Genomic DNA, 16,158 nt, shown 5'->3' on the forward strand with positions numbered 1-16,158 from the left:
ATACAATACCTACAATTAAAAAAGTTTGTTTTTATTGTATTTATTTAATTCCTGGGCTCCCATCTGTAACAGGGAGTGAAGTTGCATCCCATTGATACACGTTACAATAGATTATTAGATTCTAATAGAATAGAGGAGACAGAATAATTGGGGATCTTTTTTAATGGGCCCCGACTCGTTTGAAGTATGAATAGCTGGGCCTTACAGTAGAAAAGGTTGAGAACCCTTGAGTTAGAACACAAACCGGCAACTGTAAAGCGGCTATACAACATAATCCTATGGGGCAAACATCCACATCCAAGTAAACTGCTTGTTTTCACCGCTGACAAGCTCATAATGTTATTATAAGTGTCTTACAACATGGGAAGGATCCCTGCAGAGATACACCTGTGCCTGTTTACCTCAATAACTCTACAGAAACTCTAGAAAATGATTGTTTTTACACTCACTGTTTTACCTTTCTCTTCTTCCGGTTTCTGACGCAGAACCCCATTTAGTGCCTGAAGCTGATTACCTCGCAGGGGCGTTTTTCTGATGTTAACAAAAGAAGAAGTCATACAGAATTTGTGAAAAAGTCTATTTCCAAAATAACGTCTGAATATTTAGCTGATTACGAAAATATGTGGGCGGCACGGTGGTGTAGTGGTTAGCACTGTCGCCTCACAGCAAGAGGGTCCGGGTTCGAGCCCCGTGGCCGGCGAGGGCCTTTCTGTGTGGAGTTTGCATGTTCTCCCCGTGTCCGCGTGGGTTTTCTCCGGGTGCTCCGGTTTCCCCCACAGTCCAAAGACATGCAGGTTAGGTTAACTGGTGGCTCTAAATTGACCGTAGGTGTGAATGTGAGTGTGAATGGTTGTCTGTGTCTCTGTGTCAGCCCTGTGATGACCTGGCGACTTGTCCAGGGTGCACCCCGCCTTTCGCCCGTAGTCAGCTGGGATAGGCTCCAGCTTGCCTGCGACCTTGTAGAACAGGATAAAGCAGCTAGAGATGATGAGATGAGATGAGACGACAATATGTATGAGTGTCTGACAACTTGGAAAGGATGCCTTTTGTAATCATTACTGAAACATAAAATGTTGCCCATGTGGTCAGATTTGTAGAAGTGAGCATAAGTTACAAGTAGAAAGATAATCTCTTCTGACAGTTTACTTGCTTGTGGTTGTGGAAAGATAAATTATACTCTCTCTTCTAATGACTAATTAATAGACCTGAGAAAGAACCTGAACATATGGGTGCAATTTGTTTAGAGCTGTATCTGGGGGGCGGCACGGTGGTGTAGTGGTTAGCGCTGTCGCCTCACACCGAGAAGGTTCTGGGTTCGAGCCCAGTGTTCGACGGGGGCCTTTCTGTGCGTAGTTTGCATGTTCTCCCCGTGTCCGCGTGGGTTTCCTCCGGGTGCTCCGGTTTCCCCCACAGTCCAAAGACATGCAGGTTAGGCTAACTGGCCACTCTAAATTGACCGTAGGTGTGAATGTGAGTGTGAATGGTTGTTTGTCTCTATGTGTCAGCCCTGCTATAACTTGGCGACTTGTCCAGGGTGTACCCCGCCTCTCGCCCATAGCTATCGTCAGCTGGGATAGGCTCCAGCTTGCCTGCGACCCTACACAGGATAAACGGCTACAGATAATGGATGGATGTATATGGGGGAAAAAAGAGTGGTATTTTGACAAATTGAGAAAAAAATGCTGTAACAACAGAATAAACGATATAAGATTTTGAAATTTTATTAAATGCTTGGGTATCATCAACAACCAGCTTATTATAGGTAAATAAAGTGATAGAAACATACTTGTTGATTTACTTATTATTCTCAAAAAAAAAACAAAAACATGAGCTATGGGTAGTATGGCCTCACTACATAACAAATTAAGAGAAAAGTATAAGGGATGCTTTTATAGTTGGCAAGTGGGCAGACTATGTCCGACACATAATACATTAAGTAAGATATGAAAGTGATAACTTCCACTATCATTCCAAACTACCTGCAGTGTACCTATGATAAAAACATATTTCACCTTTGTTTAAAAAATCATAACAATAATAAAATATTGACACAATTTACATTACAGTACACTTGTTGATTCCTAATTCTACCTTAGACTCTATATATAAAAGTTTCACCACTCCAATAGGTGAAATTTCAAATTGAACAGGCTTTGTTGCCTCATTCTTGATGTAGATATTGAATTATATTGTTATTATGGTGTCTTTGAATCTGTTCCTCGAGAGCTACTCCTGCAGAACTCATTTCCCACCGTAATTTACTACGGAACACGGGTCTAACCCGCATTTCTCAGTCATCTGGATGCTCGGAAATACTCTGATGTTGTGTTATGGTTGGTTAAAGAAATAAATTATGCACGTAAAGTAGCTCTCAATGAACAGGGCTGCATATGTTTGGGGGGGGGGGGGGTGTTATTGTTGTTTATTCTTTCTGAAAGCCTTTTCCAATTGAAGTGCTAATCCTTCCTTCTTCATGCTAGTTTTCACTCCCAAGATGGATACATTCCTTCTGATCCCCTCACTTAATAGCATGAAGATGAAGGTTAAAAAGGAAAAATCTGGGGATCTTTTTTTTCTTCCAATTTCATGTTATACATTTCCGATTGTATTTAATGTGGAACCATCCAATAATCAACACTCATCCAACACATTAAGACCAGTGCTCAACATGCACAGATTTGAACAAAACACTGACCTTCCTAATACCGTCTTTCTTTTCTTCTTATGCTACTAACGCATTGTTACAAAGATCAAATCCCCACACTTGTTCTAAGTGAACTACACATTATACATACCAGCGACAGAATAATTCTACAGAGCAACTGCTGACTTACAGTGAGTATTACCATTAAGGGAAATACCGTATTAGTAAAATGACTACAAATTCACCTAATGTCAGTGAAGGAGCCAAGATGTTGCTCAACACATAAAATTGTATAAGACCCTTTTGCAGACTCAGTTGGGGTTTGTTATGTTGGTATCTTTATAAAAGACATTTGCAAAGCATTCGTTATTTTGCTTGGAGCGGTTCAGTTTGGAAGTTCAATTTATGTGAGGAACCCATGATGGTTAAGTAGAAAAGAATAAACTAAGAGCAATCAACCGACCTTCTGACGGTCAGATACCAAGCCTTAGTCTCTATTTTTGTCATGCAAAATACAATGTCCATCTTGCTTCTACATACTGAAGTCATTAAGATTAACGAAGCACACTCAGTGACTGTACTGTATTTGCAGGGTTGAAATATTCCTTTTACTGTCCCCTCTTTTAAAGATTTTTCCTGTTGTCAATTTCAAACAAAGAGCACTCCCTCGTGTCAGTTCTGTCAGTTTTCCCCGGCAAGTTCTTTTGTGTCTTGTGAGGAGTGCTGCGTTCCAGAAACGAGAAGGACAGCGTTTACAGGAAAATGCTCTATTAGATAAGTGAGAGCTTCTATGAATAAGGGCTGAAAGTAATTTGCGAGATTGTTTTCCACAAACTGCACATTTTAATCGACCCGAAGGGTAACTGACTCTTGGGCAATGTCTAGCTGCTATGTGGACCATAAGTGCTGCTCGTCGTGAAAATGTTGTGAGAAAACAGAAGGGACAAGGGAATCGTTTCAGAGGAACTTGAAAAGAAAGCAGTCTATATAGTTCCAGTCCTCCTGAAGGGCTTAGTTCATACACAACTCTGCTTCCGCCACTACCTCTTCTAATCCTCAAAAGCATAGCCATTTTTTTCCTAAATTTACGTTGCCTTCTACGAAATGCTTTTCTCATTCTTTTCTGAAGCTTTCTCTTCTCATTTTTCTTCCTTTCCCCAGCTGAGAGATCCATCTGTACCCCGTCCATTTTTGTGGTCTGACCCCATTCGTAGCCTATCTTCTCTCTCCCGTTCCGTCTTTTTTTTTTTTTCTTGCGTCGTCTTAGTTCTTCTTCGCTGTGAAAGCTGTGGTGGTGGTGTGGCTGGACATTAGTTGGATGTTGCTGGGTGAGAGAATGGTGCTGATGTTGCTCAGCTGGAGGCAGAGCAAGGGGGTGGACAGGTAAGTTCGGGTTGAGTGTATGTCTCTGGCCGGCTTGATACATGGGCTCGCCTTTTACTCCTGTGTGCTGATGAGATTGTAGGGAGGAACTTGAAGGCAGAGGCTGGGAGTATGGTGTGGCATTAGAGGAGGACGGGAGAGATGTACTGGCATCATAGAAAAGAGGTGAGTACCCAGCTTGTGGTTGTGGTGGAGCATGCTGGTGACTGTGAAGAACGCCACTGTGAGATTCCTCTTCTCCTTGGCTTCCACCAGTGGGTGCGAGCTGGAGCAAAGCATTTGTGGCTGCTTCGCTCTCAGATACTGAGCCAGTAACATTGCTGTCTTCTCCAGTGACACTAGTGCTCCCTTGAGGTGTTCCTTGTCCAGTACGGGCTAGGCCATGCTGAGACAGCCTGTGTCTTGTAAGGCTGTTGGAATATGCGAAGGCCTTCCCACACACCTCACAAGAAAATAGCTTGTCACCTCCGCCTTCGTGCACTGTTTGATGATGTGCAGTAAGATGGAAGTGATGACGGAAAGACTTCCAACATATAGCACACGTGTAAAGTCTGGGAGGAGGATGGGGATTTGACCCTTGGGGTTTAACATCTTGTGGATATGGATAGAATGAAGAGTTACCTTGACCACCTTGGATCATGCTTCCACCAGGAGCTGGGTAAGCGTTAAGGTTTTCTCCTCCAGGTGTTGTAGGTACTTCTTCCATTTCCCCTTTCTGGTGTAGCTTTCCATGTCTCTTAAGGCTCTGGGCATATCCAAAATCCTTTCCACAAAGAAGACATTTATAGTTTTTCTCTCCAGAATGCACGGTGTGATGCTTACTAAGGTGAAAAGCCTCGCGAAAGTATTTGCCGCACACCGTACAGTGATGAGGCTTTTCTCCGGTGTGAATTCTGTCATGCCTTCGTAGAGTTTCTCTTCTTGCGAATCCTCGACCACAGATGCTGCACAAATATGGTCTGACATCCCCTAAACCCCCCACTGTTCTCTGGGAGGACTGACGCCTTTTGGGAGGCTCTGCACCTGGTGCCCCAGGTTCCTTCTTTTTACGAGGCTTCCGAGGGCGTTTGGGCTTTCCACCTGGTGTCTGTTGGATTGACTGTTGGTGAAGTGCCAGGGTATCCTGGTTTTCACCACCTCGAAATGATTTATCCATTCCGGATGTTGAAGACGGACCACCGGGTGAACCAAGAGGGCCTAGTCCAAGACCTCCAAGTAGTCCCCCAATTATATCTCTTCTATCGTCTCCCCGACCACTATTGTTAAGCTCACCAGTCATGCAATTTGCTGCAGCAGTGATAGCAGAAATAGCATTATTGACAGAGCTTGTAACATCATCTTCAGAATCATCCAGCAGAGCAGAGAGGGGTAAATGTGGGTGCTGTTGGTGAAGCTGCTGGCTTTGGCTTTGTGGGTGTGGGTGCAGAGTAGGAGCTAAAGGTGCTTTTCTTAGTGCTGGCCCTGCTATGCCTCCACCACATGAGGATGTTCCAGCATAAAGGTTGCCTTGAGAGCGCTGGTCTTTGAAGTTATTGTAACCATCACTCCGGTAAGACCCTGCATGACAAATCAAACAGTATGAATGCTGCATATACAAATATCCCCTTAGCACATCATACAGCACAACTTTATTTGGCGCACACACATACTATCCTGTAAGATAAATATGTGACTCACCCACTGCACTAGTTACCATTCCATCACTGGAAGCCCCTGTCTTACTGTTCTTGCCACCAACTATAGAGTTGCTACTATCACTCTTCGGTCTTGGTCCTCTGCCTGATTTGCCACAAGTGCCTGAGGCTGCATGGTTCAACAAAGAGGTACTCTCACGGAAACAGCGGCCACAAGCTGGACAACGAAAAGGCTTCTCTTCGTGTATCTTTTCATGACGGGTGAGGGACTCACGCCGATTAAAAGCACGGCTACAAGTACTGCAGGCAAACGGTCGTGCGCCAGAGTGGATGACACCATGCTGAAGCAGGTGTCCCTTTTTTTTAAATCCTTTTCCACAATCTGAGCAATGGAACGTCTTGTCAGGACTTTGGCATAAGGATGATGCTGAACCATCCTGGGTTGAGTGAGGGATACTTGGATCAGCAGGATGCAAAACAGGATTTACAACGTTACTTCTTGTGCCTGCTGTGCCTGCAGTGGTCAACTCATGACTGCGTAAGTGCCTGCGCAAACTGGATAGATGAGTGAAAGTTTTTCCACACTCTCCACAATGATAAAGTGGTTCGGGTTCATGTTGAGATGAACGAGGGTGCATGGAACTATGACTGTCTGGTTTAGAACTGTTTGTCACCAGAACTGATGCGGATGTAGAAGTGGGAGCAGAGGAAGAGGATGATGACACAATTGAAGAGGAAGATGGGGGGGTTAGGTGGGAAGGAGGATCTCTACCAAGTCCTGACATACCAACACGGCCACCTACACCAAGGCCGGATGTAGCATCTTGGCTAAGACCCCCTGACGTGCTACTACTGCTGGAGTTATGATTTGCAGAGCCATGACTATTGCTGCTGCTAGCATTACTGCTGCCATCAGTCTTCCGCTGTGGCAAGTACCCAGCCATCGCTTTCTTTCTCCTGCCTCCTCCACTTCCACTTCCTCCTATTGCACTGTCTACTTTCCCTTCATCCTTGGAGAGGGACAAATGTAAGGGCAGTGGAAGTGGTAAACCAGTTTCCTGTTGCATCAGAGATGCTAGCTGGTTTGAGGAGAGGACAGGGATCCCTTGAAAGTCAAAACTGCTTAATGAGGAAGGTTGAGATGAGGAATGAAGAGGGTGATGTGGATGGGGGTGTGACAGAGTGTGAGTGGGCAGCTGCTGTTGTTGTGGTGGTGGCTGTTGTGGCTGGGGCAAGGTAGTTGAGTGGCTATGTGTGTGTGAGGAGTGGAGAGCAGGAGGTGGAGCGAGACCTGAACTTGATTCAAGACCTAGATGGTTGTGGCTTCCTTGCTGTACCAAAAATTGCTCTAGACTGGAATTGGCTGGTACTCCAGAGAGAAAATATTGATTAGCAGCTAGCATGCAACTAAACTGTTGATGCAAGCTCCGTGCATCAGACTGAGCTCCTGTCAATTGGTGACCAAGGGAAGTTACTGCACTAGTGCTGGAAGGGTTGTTGGAGCTAGAACTTGAAGGAGATGGGGAAGAGGAGGATGGTCCAGGGGATGCTTGGGGAACAGAGAGGCCAGGATGTAATGGGGGAGGTGGAGGTGGAACAGATGATACTAGTCCTCCAATTCCTCCTGCACTTCCTCCACTTCCACTACCGCCCGCAAAATGGTCAAATCGCCCAACTCCTGGATGTAGCTGTTCTTGTGCAAGGGCAGCCTCAGCTGGATGAAATGAACGCAAAAACTGAGGATACCCACTCACGTGACTTCCTCCACTGCTACTACTCCCAGACATTTTGCTTGACTTCCTTGAACTTTGTGAAGACGAAGACAGTGACTGCTGCTGTAGAGGAGGGGGAGGTGCACTCATTTTTGCAAAAATTGATGCAGAATCAGAAAAGGCACTGCTTCTAGGTCCTTGCAATGGGCCTAAGCCAAGTCCAGACAGAATAGCCCCAGAGGTTTCTACTTGCTGCTGCTGTTGCTGCTGCAACTGGTGCTGGTGAAGCTGCACTTGCTGCTGGTGTTGTAGTTGTCGCTCTAATCCAAGACCTTTGAACTGATGGGCTTGGTGTCCACTCAGCATCTCTATGATGTCCACATTGTATTTTCCAAACTGGAACATTTCCCAGTTACTGAAACATGGGTGTGCTATGGCAACACCTTCTGCTCTAGGAGCAGTAACAACAATCACACTAAAATTGCCAGATGAGGTGTTACAATGACAATCACTGTTGTTGCTCTAACCTGTTTCAACTCACCCTTGTGTATGGCCTGCTTTGAACTGATCTGCAGTTAGCTGACAATCACCAACTGTTCCCACTTTATAGCCAGTTGTGCCAAGCAGATGCTGCAGCGTAGAAGGGATTTTCGGTATGGATAGTGATATTCCAAAGTTCTGCAACACACAATTCAAAGGCTGGATTTGATTTTTGAGTCTTTAACAGTTCTGTGCTTTAGTGCTTGACGGTTACTCGAGTCATTGTCTGTGGTTAAGAAGTTGTCTTTCTTTTCGGTTCTTTTCTTTCATCAGTATCCTTGTCAGTAATGTTTTCCTTGAATTGCACATTGGTCAGTCCGTCATTAATGTTAATGGATTTGATTTGGTCTTTTATGTAATGTAAGTGAGAAGATGTGTAATTCACATATGGTGACACTTTATTTTCACATTTTGAAAGTGCTTATTGATGCGTTTGTTATGAAACAAAACCAAGTTGACTAGATAAGACTTTTCTTGGTTACATACTTGAGTTCATGACCATCCTAGATATGGACAGATTTCTCCAAGTTCCATGTGTTAGTTCATTACAGTCAAAGATTGCTAATATTTAAATCCATTCAAGCCCAAGTGATATGCAATTCCTTTTCTGTGTTTCAGCAAATATGCTTGGCATCTTTTCCATTGTTGAAGAAATTACTCTCAGATGCATGGGACGTTTCTCCACACCAATCCTCTTCTCACTGCGAGACAGAAAAAGAGTGAATATAAATGTAAATGTGTGAAGTCAACTGATTCCTTGAGCAGCTCCCCACTGCTCTGTGCAGTTTAAATTTTTTTCCCCTGCCCCTACAAGCCTCATTTAACTAATGAAAGGGTTGATAAATAGCTGATACACTGGATTTGGGATGACAGAGCAGATAAACTATCAGGAAAATCTATACCGGGATTGCAAGTGGAGTCGAGAGCCCTATCCATAAAACCCTGAAACGCTGCACGTGACAACAAATACAGAAACAGTGGCAGTGTATTTGCAGAACCTGAACATCAGTGAACCATAAAGTGATTTGTTTTTGTGCAGGAATATGTAGAGATCTTTGTTTTCATGTCAAAAAGTAATCATAAAATGGCATATTCTTTATTAAATATATATAATGTAAATAATGTAATGCTCATAATAAATGATAGCTTGTAATTTAGTATAAATACGCATAGGAAATCATGCACGCTGATTGGTTGAGTAATTCGGACTATTTCTCGATAATCGCCTCGAACGATTCGGCAAAACGCCCGTCAATCGCTTTGTCACAGGAAGCGAGGAAGAATTATGATTTTATGAAATTATGAAAGAAAATGCTGTTCCTAAAAACACTAAAGATACTACGAACTTTGGTCTTAAACTATTCAAAGGTAAGATGGAATTGTGATTTCCATCCATCCGTTATCTGTAGCCGCTTTATCCTGTTCTACAGGGTCGCAGGCAAGCTGGAGCCTATCCCAGCTGACCATGGGCGAAAGGCGGGGTACACCCTGGACAAGTCGCCAGGTCATCGCAGGGCTGACACATAGACACAGACAACCATTCACACACACATTCACACCTACGGTCAATTTAGAGTCACCAGTTAACCTAACCTGCATGTCTTTGGACTGTGGGGGAAACCGGAGCACCCGGAGGAAACCCACGCGGACACAGGGAGAACATGCAAACTCTGCACAGAAAGGCCGTCGCCGGCCTCGAACCCAGGACCGTCTTGCTGTGAGGCGACACCACCATGTCGCCCGGAATTGTGATTTATTTTATCGATTTCAAAACAAAGTATTTTACATGAATCGGTGTGGATAAGTGACACAAGTCTGCGCACGCTTTTGAAGATTAAAATAATTTTTTCCCTCTTTTTTTTTCTCCTCTCATCTCATTATCTCTAGCCGCTTTATCCTGTTCTACAGGGTCGCAGGCAAGCTGGAGCCCATCCCAGCTGACTACGGGCGAAAGGCGGGGTACACCCTGGACAAGTCGCCAGGTCATCACAGGGCTGACACATAGACACAGACAACCATTCACACTCACGGTCAATTTAGAGTCACCAGTTAACCTAACCGGCATGTCTTTGGACTGTAGGGGAAGCCGGAGCACCCGGAGGAAACCCACGCGGACACGGGGAGAACATGCAAACTCCGCACAGAAAGGCCCTCGCCGGCTACGGGGCTCGAACCCGGACCTTCTTGCGGTGAGGCGACAGTGCTAACCACTACGCCGCCCCTATATATATATATATATATATATATATATATATATATATATATATAATGTATATATAAAACACAAACTGGTTGAAACCCCAAAGTAAATGTATGCTTTTGAGTACTGTTTGGTGTTCTCTTGCCTCAGACAGGGTAGAATATATTGCCCTGGGTTAGTAATATAGTTATCTGCTTTTCATGTTTCATAAGAAAGTAAAAATGTGGGGCTGATTTCTGTCAGCACATCACAGTCCTACAACCGAGGGAAAAAGTGCAGCTCATTTTCGCAGCACAATCAAGAAACCCGAGCGAAGGCATTTCCACAAGCTGCACTTATTCCTGCACATTAATGTGCTGCTCGTATTGTGCACGACAGGAGAAGAAGAAGAAGCAGAAGAAAAAATGATGCTGAGGATCCGCGCGGGGAGAGGTGTGAATTTCAAGGAATTCTTCCCTCTGCCCCGCCGCTCTGCCTCTCACACACACACACACACACACACACACAAAAGGAAAATGTCCGTTTGGATACCGCGACCGGGAGCAAACAAACCACCCGACACGCATCTCCAAAACGAGCGCTCACACATCACACGCACCGTCGAGCGCTAAAGCAGAGAAAGCACGGCCGGGCGCAAAACCGTCGCCGTCGGTAACATGTCGTTAGCATGCAGAACATCTGGCTAACACTAGCAGCCTGCTATATCATCACAACATGATGCGCAACCAAACATCTGCAAAAGCATGGAGCAACACGTCCGCACAGCAAAACGCATCGTCACGACAAATCAAAGTGGAGACAATAAAACAGGCCTTTTTTACCTATGCATCCATCTTTAAGACTGGGAAAGAGATGACCGGGGCCTGCTACTCTCTCCCACCCTGCCCCTCTTGCTCATATGCCCGCTTGTTCTGCGTGCTGTTTTCCAATCGTTAGCCCGATAGCTAGACCTTATGCTCACTGCGAGCTCGCTGCGTTCACACACACAAAGCTCTTTGTCCGTTATTTCCAACACCTAAACGTGAGCAGCGCAAATTTGGTTCTATTTTAAACGACAGCAAGAAGCCTGCTTTTAACCGATGCATGTTTTAATATTATTTTTGTCGGCTAAAATATTTAAGAACGTCTAATTTTTTTAAAAGCAACGAATGACGTGTGAACACCAGCAGGCGTTTCCGGTTTTTTTTAGAATATTTCCGGTTAGTGCAAAGCTAAGTGCGCAATTTGTTTAGCTAGTCGGCTGTGGTTTACGTTTTGCGTTTCATTTATACCATTTTTCTTTTTTTGGGAGGGAAAAAGCGTAATAGCAGAGTAATAATATTGTAAAAAAAAAAACGTTTTATTCAGTATTATGTTTAGATTTTCGCCTCAGCTCGCTGCTATTTGTATAGCGCGCTAGCAAGCAAGCTAGCTAAGTCATGTTTATTACGGTAATGAAGATAGGAAGTGGATTATTTTTTTTAAAAAAAAAGTTTGTTTGTTTTTTCTTGCACGTTGTTAAATTTTCAGTGTTTTTATTCTATTTTATTTTATTTTTTCCATAACCGGTTAGACTTTGACAACGTGGGATGTAAACGAGGCAGTGGCCATTTTATTACGGTGTGACAGCTCAGAGTAAAAGCCCGTGTCCGCATCAAAATGGCCGCCTCGGTTGTTTTTTCTTTTCTTTTTTTTTCTCTTTTCTTTCCCCCTGCACCGCTTGTGTCCAGGTGGACAGTGAACACAGACTCACAGTCTGATGAAGTGTCACACAATCATAAAAAAACAAAACTATATACACTACCGTTCAAAAGTTTGGGGTCACCCAGACAATTTTGTGTTTTCCATGAAAAGTCACACTTTTATTTCCCACCATAAGTTGTAAAATGAATAGAAAAAATATAGTCAAGACATTTTTCTGGCCATTTTGAGCATTTAATCGACCCCACAAATGTGATGCTCCAGAAACTCAATCTGCTCAAAGGAAGGTCAGTTTTATAGCTTCTCTAAAGAGCTCAACTGTTTTCAGCTGTGCTAACATGATTGTACAAGAGTTTTCTAATCCTCCATTAGCCTTCTGAGGCAATGAGCAAACACATTGTACCATTAGAACACTGGAGTGAGAGTTGCTGGAAATGGGCAGGCGAGCTGGAGCCTATCCCAGCTGACTACGGGCGAAAGGCGGGGTACACCCTGGACAAGTCGCCAGGTCATCACAGGGCTGACACATAGACACAGACAACCATTCACACTCACATTCACACCTACGGTCAATTTAGAGTCACCAGTTAACCTAACCTGCATGTCTTTGGACTGTGGGGGAAACCGGAGCACCCGGAGGAAACCCACGCGGACGCGGAGAGAACATGCAAACTCCGCACAAAATCTAAACATAATACTGCAAAAATCTAAACATAATACTGAATCAAACATTTTTACAATATTATTACTCTGCTATTACACTTTTTTCCCCCCAAAAAGAAACGGTAATGAAACGCAAAACGTAAACCACAGCCGACTAGCTAAACAAATTGCGCACTTAGCTTTGACTGATTTTTTTTTTATATTTTACCCTGTCTGAGGCAAGAGAACACCAAACAGTACTCAAAAGCATACATTTACTTTAGGGTTTCAACCAGTTTGTGTTTATATATATATATATACACCTATGTAGATATTGCACCAGAAACCAGACATTTGCAGCTAGAATAGTCATTTACCACATTAGCAATGTATAGAGTGGATTTCTGATTAGTTTAAAGTGATCTTCATTGAAAAGAACAGTGCTTTTCTTTCAAAAATAAGGAAATCTCAAAGTGACCCCAAACTTTTGAACGGTAGTGTATATATCAGTCATGTAAAAAGTCGTGTGCTTCTAAGACAGTAATCTCAAAGACAGTTTTCATCAGTTGACTTTATTTTACAAAGGTAAACAATCATATTTGCCTTATGTGTTATCGAAGAGGGACATATATACTGTATATATATATATATATAGAGAGAGAGAGAGAGATATAAAACAAAGTGCTGAATAAAACAATAGTGTGATCTGGGCATTTCAGTGAGTAAAATATTTCACTTTTGACCAAACCTCTATTCTGTTGCTTTTTTTTTTTTTTACATTTCTTTACAAAGATACACTTAAAGCTAAGTGTGAGAGAACATTTTCCCCCTCCAAGTAAATGGGTTCTGGGTTATCTTCAGAGTTTTCTGCACACCTGAATAAAACATGTGCTTTAGTGTAATCAAATCTTCACAATTTTAGGGTGTTATTACTTAAGTACCAGAAAGAATATTTCCTTTAAGAGTCCCGTTCAGGGACAAACTGAAGACGGAAAACAAAAATATTCTCCCTGGAGCTTCTTGTTTGAAATGTATAACTTACATTTAATATTATTTTGATGATACTTGCCATAAATATTGAAGGCTTATGTCAGCACAACTGATGGTTATCTTATTCTTTGCAGTTTTAAGTTTAAACATCTCATAAAAACTTACAGTTATGGCTTGTGGGTACAAAACTGAACAGACGTTGCTACAGACTTTTTAAGACAAAAAAAAAAAAAAACGCTAAATCAATTTAGCTATTCTAATATTCCCTGAAATGAACATTCAAACAGCTGAAATTTAATTCAAATCAACCTATTATTCATTTACATACACACTATGACATCATATCAACCCATTGGGATGTCATTGCCACAATGACACTGGCAAGCTTCTTTATGATGGTCACACTATGACATCACGCTAAGGAATGTTTCATTGCACTCATCAGAATGCACTGAGAATTGGTAAAGAATGAGTGCCTGTATTATATTTGTGCTTGTATTTTTGTATTTAGAATGCAAAATAATTGAATGAGAAATATAGATACCTAAAAACAAGTTAACACTAAAACCACAGAAGAAAATATCACCATCATAATGTTAAGATAATAGAGAATAAACAGCAAGAATAAATATCACCAATAACCATAATATTAACTGTCATTAATGACAATAACAAACACGTATGTATAAGAGAGTCTGTAGGAAGATTGTCTCTAAGTTTTGTTTGTAACGTATCAAGATCCATTTTAATTTCTGTCATAAATAAGTGAATGTAGTCTACTGCCACCACATGAAGCACTTCTTTCACTTCTCTGCCTCCAAAATTACTAGGCAGTTTACTCCAAACTACTTTGACTGGGAGAAATACATTTGAAATAACTATCTAATACTAAAATGTTTACCATTACTTGCTGCAAACTTTTAGAAATGAATGAGAACTCAAATAAATGGTTTACACCATAGCTTGTCCTGTAGGCTAGACAGAGGTCATCTTCACCTCACTGCTTTCTTTTGCTTCACAGGATTAATATCTCCCCTATGTACATTAATGTTTACTCTCATCTGTGTTCTTGTCACCTTTTAAATAACAATTAATAAACTGTGCCTAGGCAACCTACCACTGACACACATGTAGTATAGCCCTTAATATTGATAAACATTATTGATTATGATATTGGGTGTGATGCTCTGTCCATTTTTGGATGAAATCAGATCAACTGTGTGAGATGACTTGTACTCTCCCCATGTTCAGTCGTCACTTTAACAGCGCAGACTCATGGCTTTAGGGAGATTTCAACAGCAATCCAGCAAGTTTGTTAATAAGCTCGTCTAAGTGTCTGTGCACACCTGAGCTGAAATCTGATGTTGGCCAACCTTGCCAACATTCACTGTGCTCTGCTGCCTAATGAACATAAATGACTCTTAACAAACGTCTCTCTATATAAAACTCTACTCCTGTTTTCTTCATCAAAGAAAGCCACATTTAACAGTTTGAGGCATCCATATAAATAAAAACTTTTCAACAATACATACAGCATATGTAGAGCTTATAATGGCACAAATGTGTGCACATCCTTACAGAACTCTGTTTGAGTATTCTTTCGAATTCCTGGCCAATGTGCTTCAGCCAAGGCAAAATGTTCTTGTCGAGTCCCTGCACTTGGACATAGAAGAAACCATTGGCTCAGAATCCAAACAAAGTGCCAATGATCATGAATGAGTTCATTTCAGTTGGTGAAAGTCGATGATTGTCAGATACATCTCTTTTCTCCCCTCTGGCCTGGGCTGTGTTGCCCAATCAGAATGGCTTTTGAAGATAAGTTACCTACCCCCTTCATTGGGATTTTTGGGTTGAAGGGACAAAATGATTGGTTTTATCTGACTCCACACAGATATTGATTTCTGTGAACTTTATCAAAACTAGCTCCAACAAAGCAGTCTTCATCTAGGAAATCCACAAGCAATTCTTCCAGAACTTGTGATGCAAAGTTTGGTGTGTACGAAAAAGGCAATTATAATAATCATGGGGATATCCTAAAGCTGATGCAGTTTAGTTTCCCTTACTCTACGCAAAAACAAAAGTCTTTTTTAAACCGTAGCAATCATTTTTGGATCAACTTGTTTTTGTGACATCACCATGTCATCAACATATATTGTCTTGTTTCGTGACAGTAGCTCTGATATCCCGCAATTTTGTTGAAATCCTTTTGTACTTTGACAGGTTATCGATATCCTGTTGTGTTTGTTTTAATACTCACTTCTGTTTCCAATCTGTAGCAGCACAATCCACTGGTTGGATTAACCCATTTCTGGTTTGAAGGGATCTTCTGATGTAAGCAAATGGCATGCAATGTTTCCTTAAGGGTTTTTTTTCTTTCCTTTCTTTTCTTTTTTTGATAAGATGAATGTTCCATTGGACATTACTTGAACATACAGTATGGCTCTACAGTGGCATTAAATGTCATGTAATATCCAGTTAAAAAAAAAAAGTGACACAGTGGCATGAATTTATCTTTCTTCATCTGGTTACCCAGTCTCTTCATGTACAATATTAATTTCTGACAATGTTTTCTAAGGTTGCTATCATCAAACTTATTAAGAAAATTACTATGCTGTAATTATGGCTGAAATTTTACAAAGAGAATAAAACAACAACTTTAAAGTTTTAAACTTGTCTACAAGACCATTGTGCTCCCTCTGTATTTACAGCCTCTATTTCCCTTATGGTTCCCTC

At 42.0% G+C, this 16,158-nt stretch overlaps 1 protein-coding gene across 3 annotated transcripts; it reads right to left on the reverse strand.

Moving 5' to 3' along the window:
* Window positions 1–1,698: 1,698 nt before the first annotated feature.
* On the reverse strand, window positions 1,699–11,278 carry si:dkeyp-69b9.6 (uncharacterized). 3 transcript variants are annotated; one of them, XM_060921680.1, is made up of 4 exons: window positions 10,935–11,278; window positions 8,400–8,614; window positions 5,705–8,051; window positions 1,699–5,584 (listed from the first exon to the last, which is right to left on the reverse strand). In XM_060921680.1, the coding sequence occupies exons 3-4, from the start codon at window positions 7,776–7,778 to the stop codon at window positions 3,213–3,215; spliced, it is 4,446 nt and encodes a 1,481-aa protein (XP_060777663.1). In that variant the 5' UTR covers window positions 7,779–8,051; window positions 8,400–8,614; window positions 10,935–11,278; the 3' UTR covers window positions 1,699–3,212. The 3 variants fall into 3 exon arrangements, 2 of the variants coding, with proteins under 2 accessions (XP_060777663.1, XP_060777664.1); XR_009654719.1 differs by having other exon boundaries at window positions 5,498–5,584; window positions 7,915–8,051; XM_060921681.1 differs by having other exon boundaries at window positions 5,705–8,614.
* Between the last annotated feature and the right edge of the window lie 4,880 nt (window positions 11,279–16,158).

The sequence above is a fragment of the Neoarius graeffei genome, chromosome 5, assembly GCF_027579695.1.
Source record: "Neoarius graeffei isolate fNeoGra1 chromosome 5, fNeoGra1.pri, whole genome shotgun sequence".
Lineage (NCBI taxonomy): Eukaryota > Metazoa > Chordata > Actinopteri > Siluriformes > Ariidae > Neoarius > Neoarius graeffei.

Bases quoted from the DNA above. Each gene is read 5' to 3' on its own strand.
- si:dkeyp-69b9.6 (XM_060921680.1), bottom strand. From the start codon at position 7,778: ATGTTCCAGTTTGGAAAATACAATGTGGACATCATAGAGATGCTGAGT. The intron at 5,585-5,704 runs GTGAGTCACATA...TTTGTCATGCAG, and splicing joins AATGGTAACTAGTGCAGTGG to GGTCTTACCGGAGTGATGGT.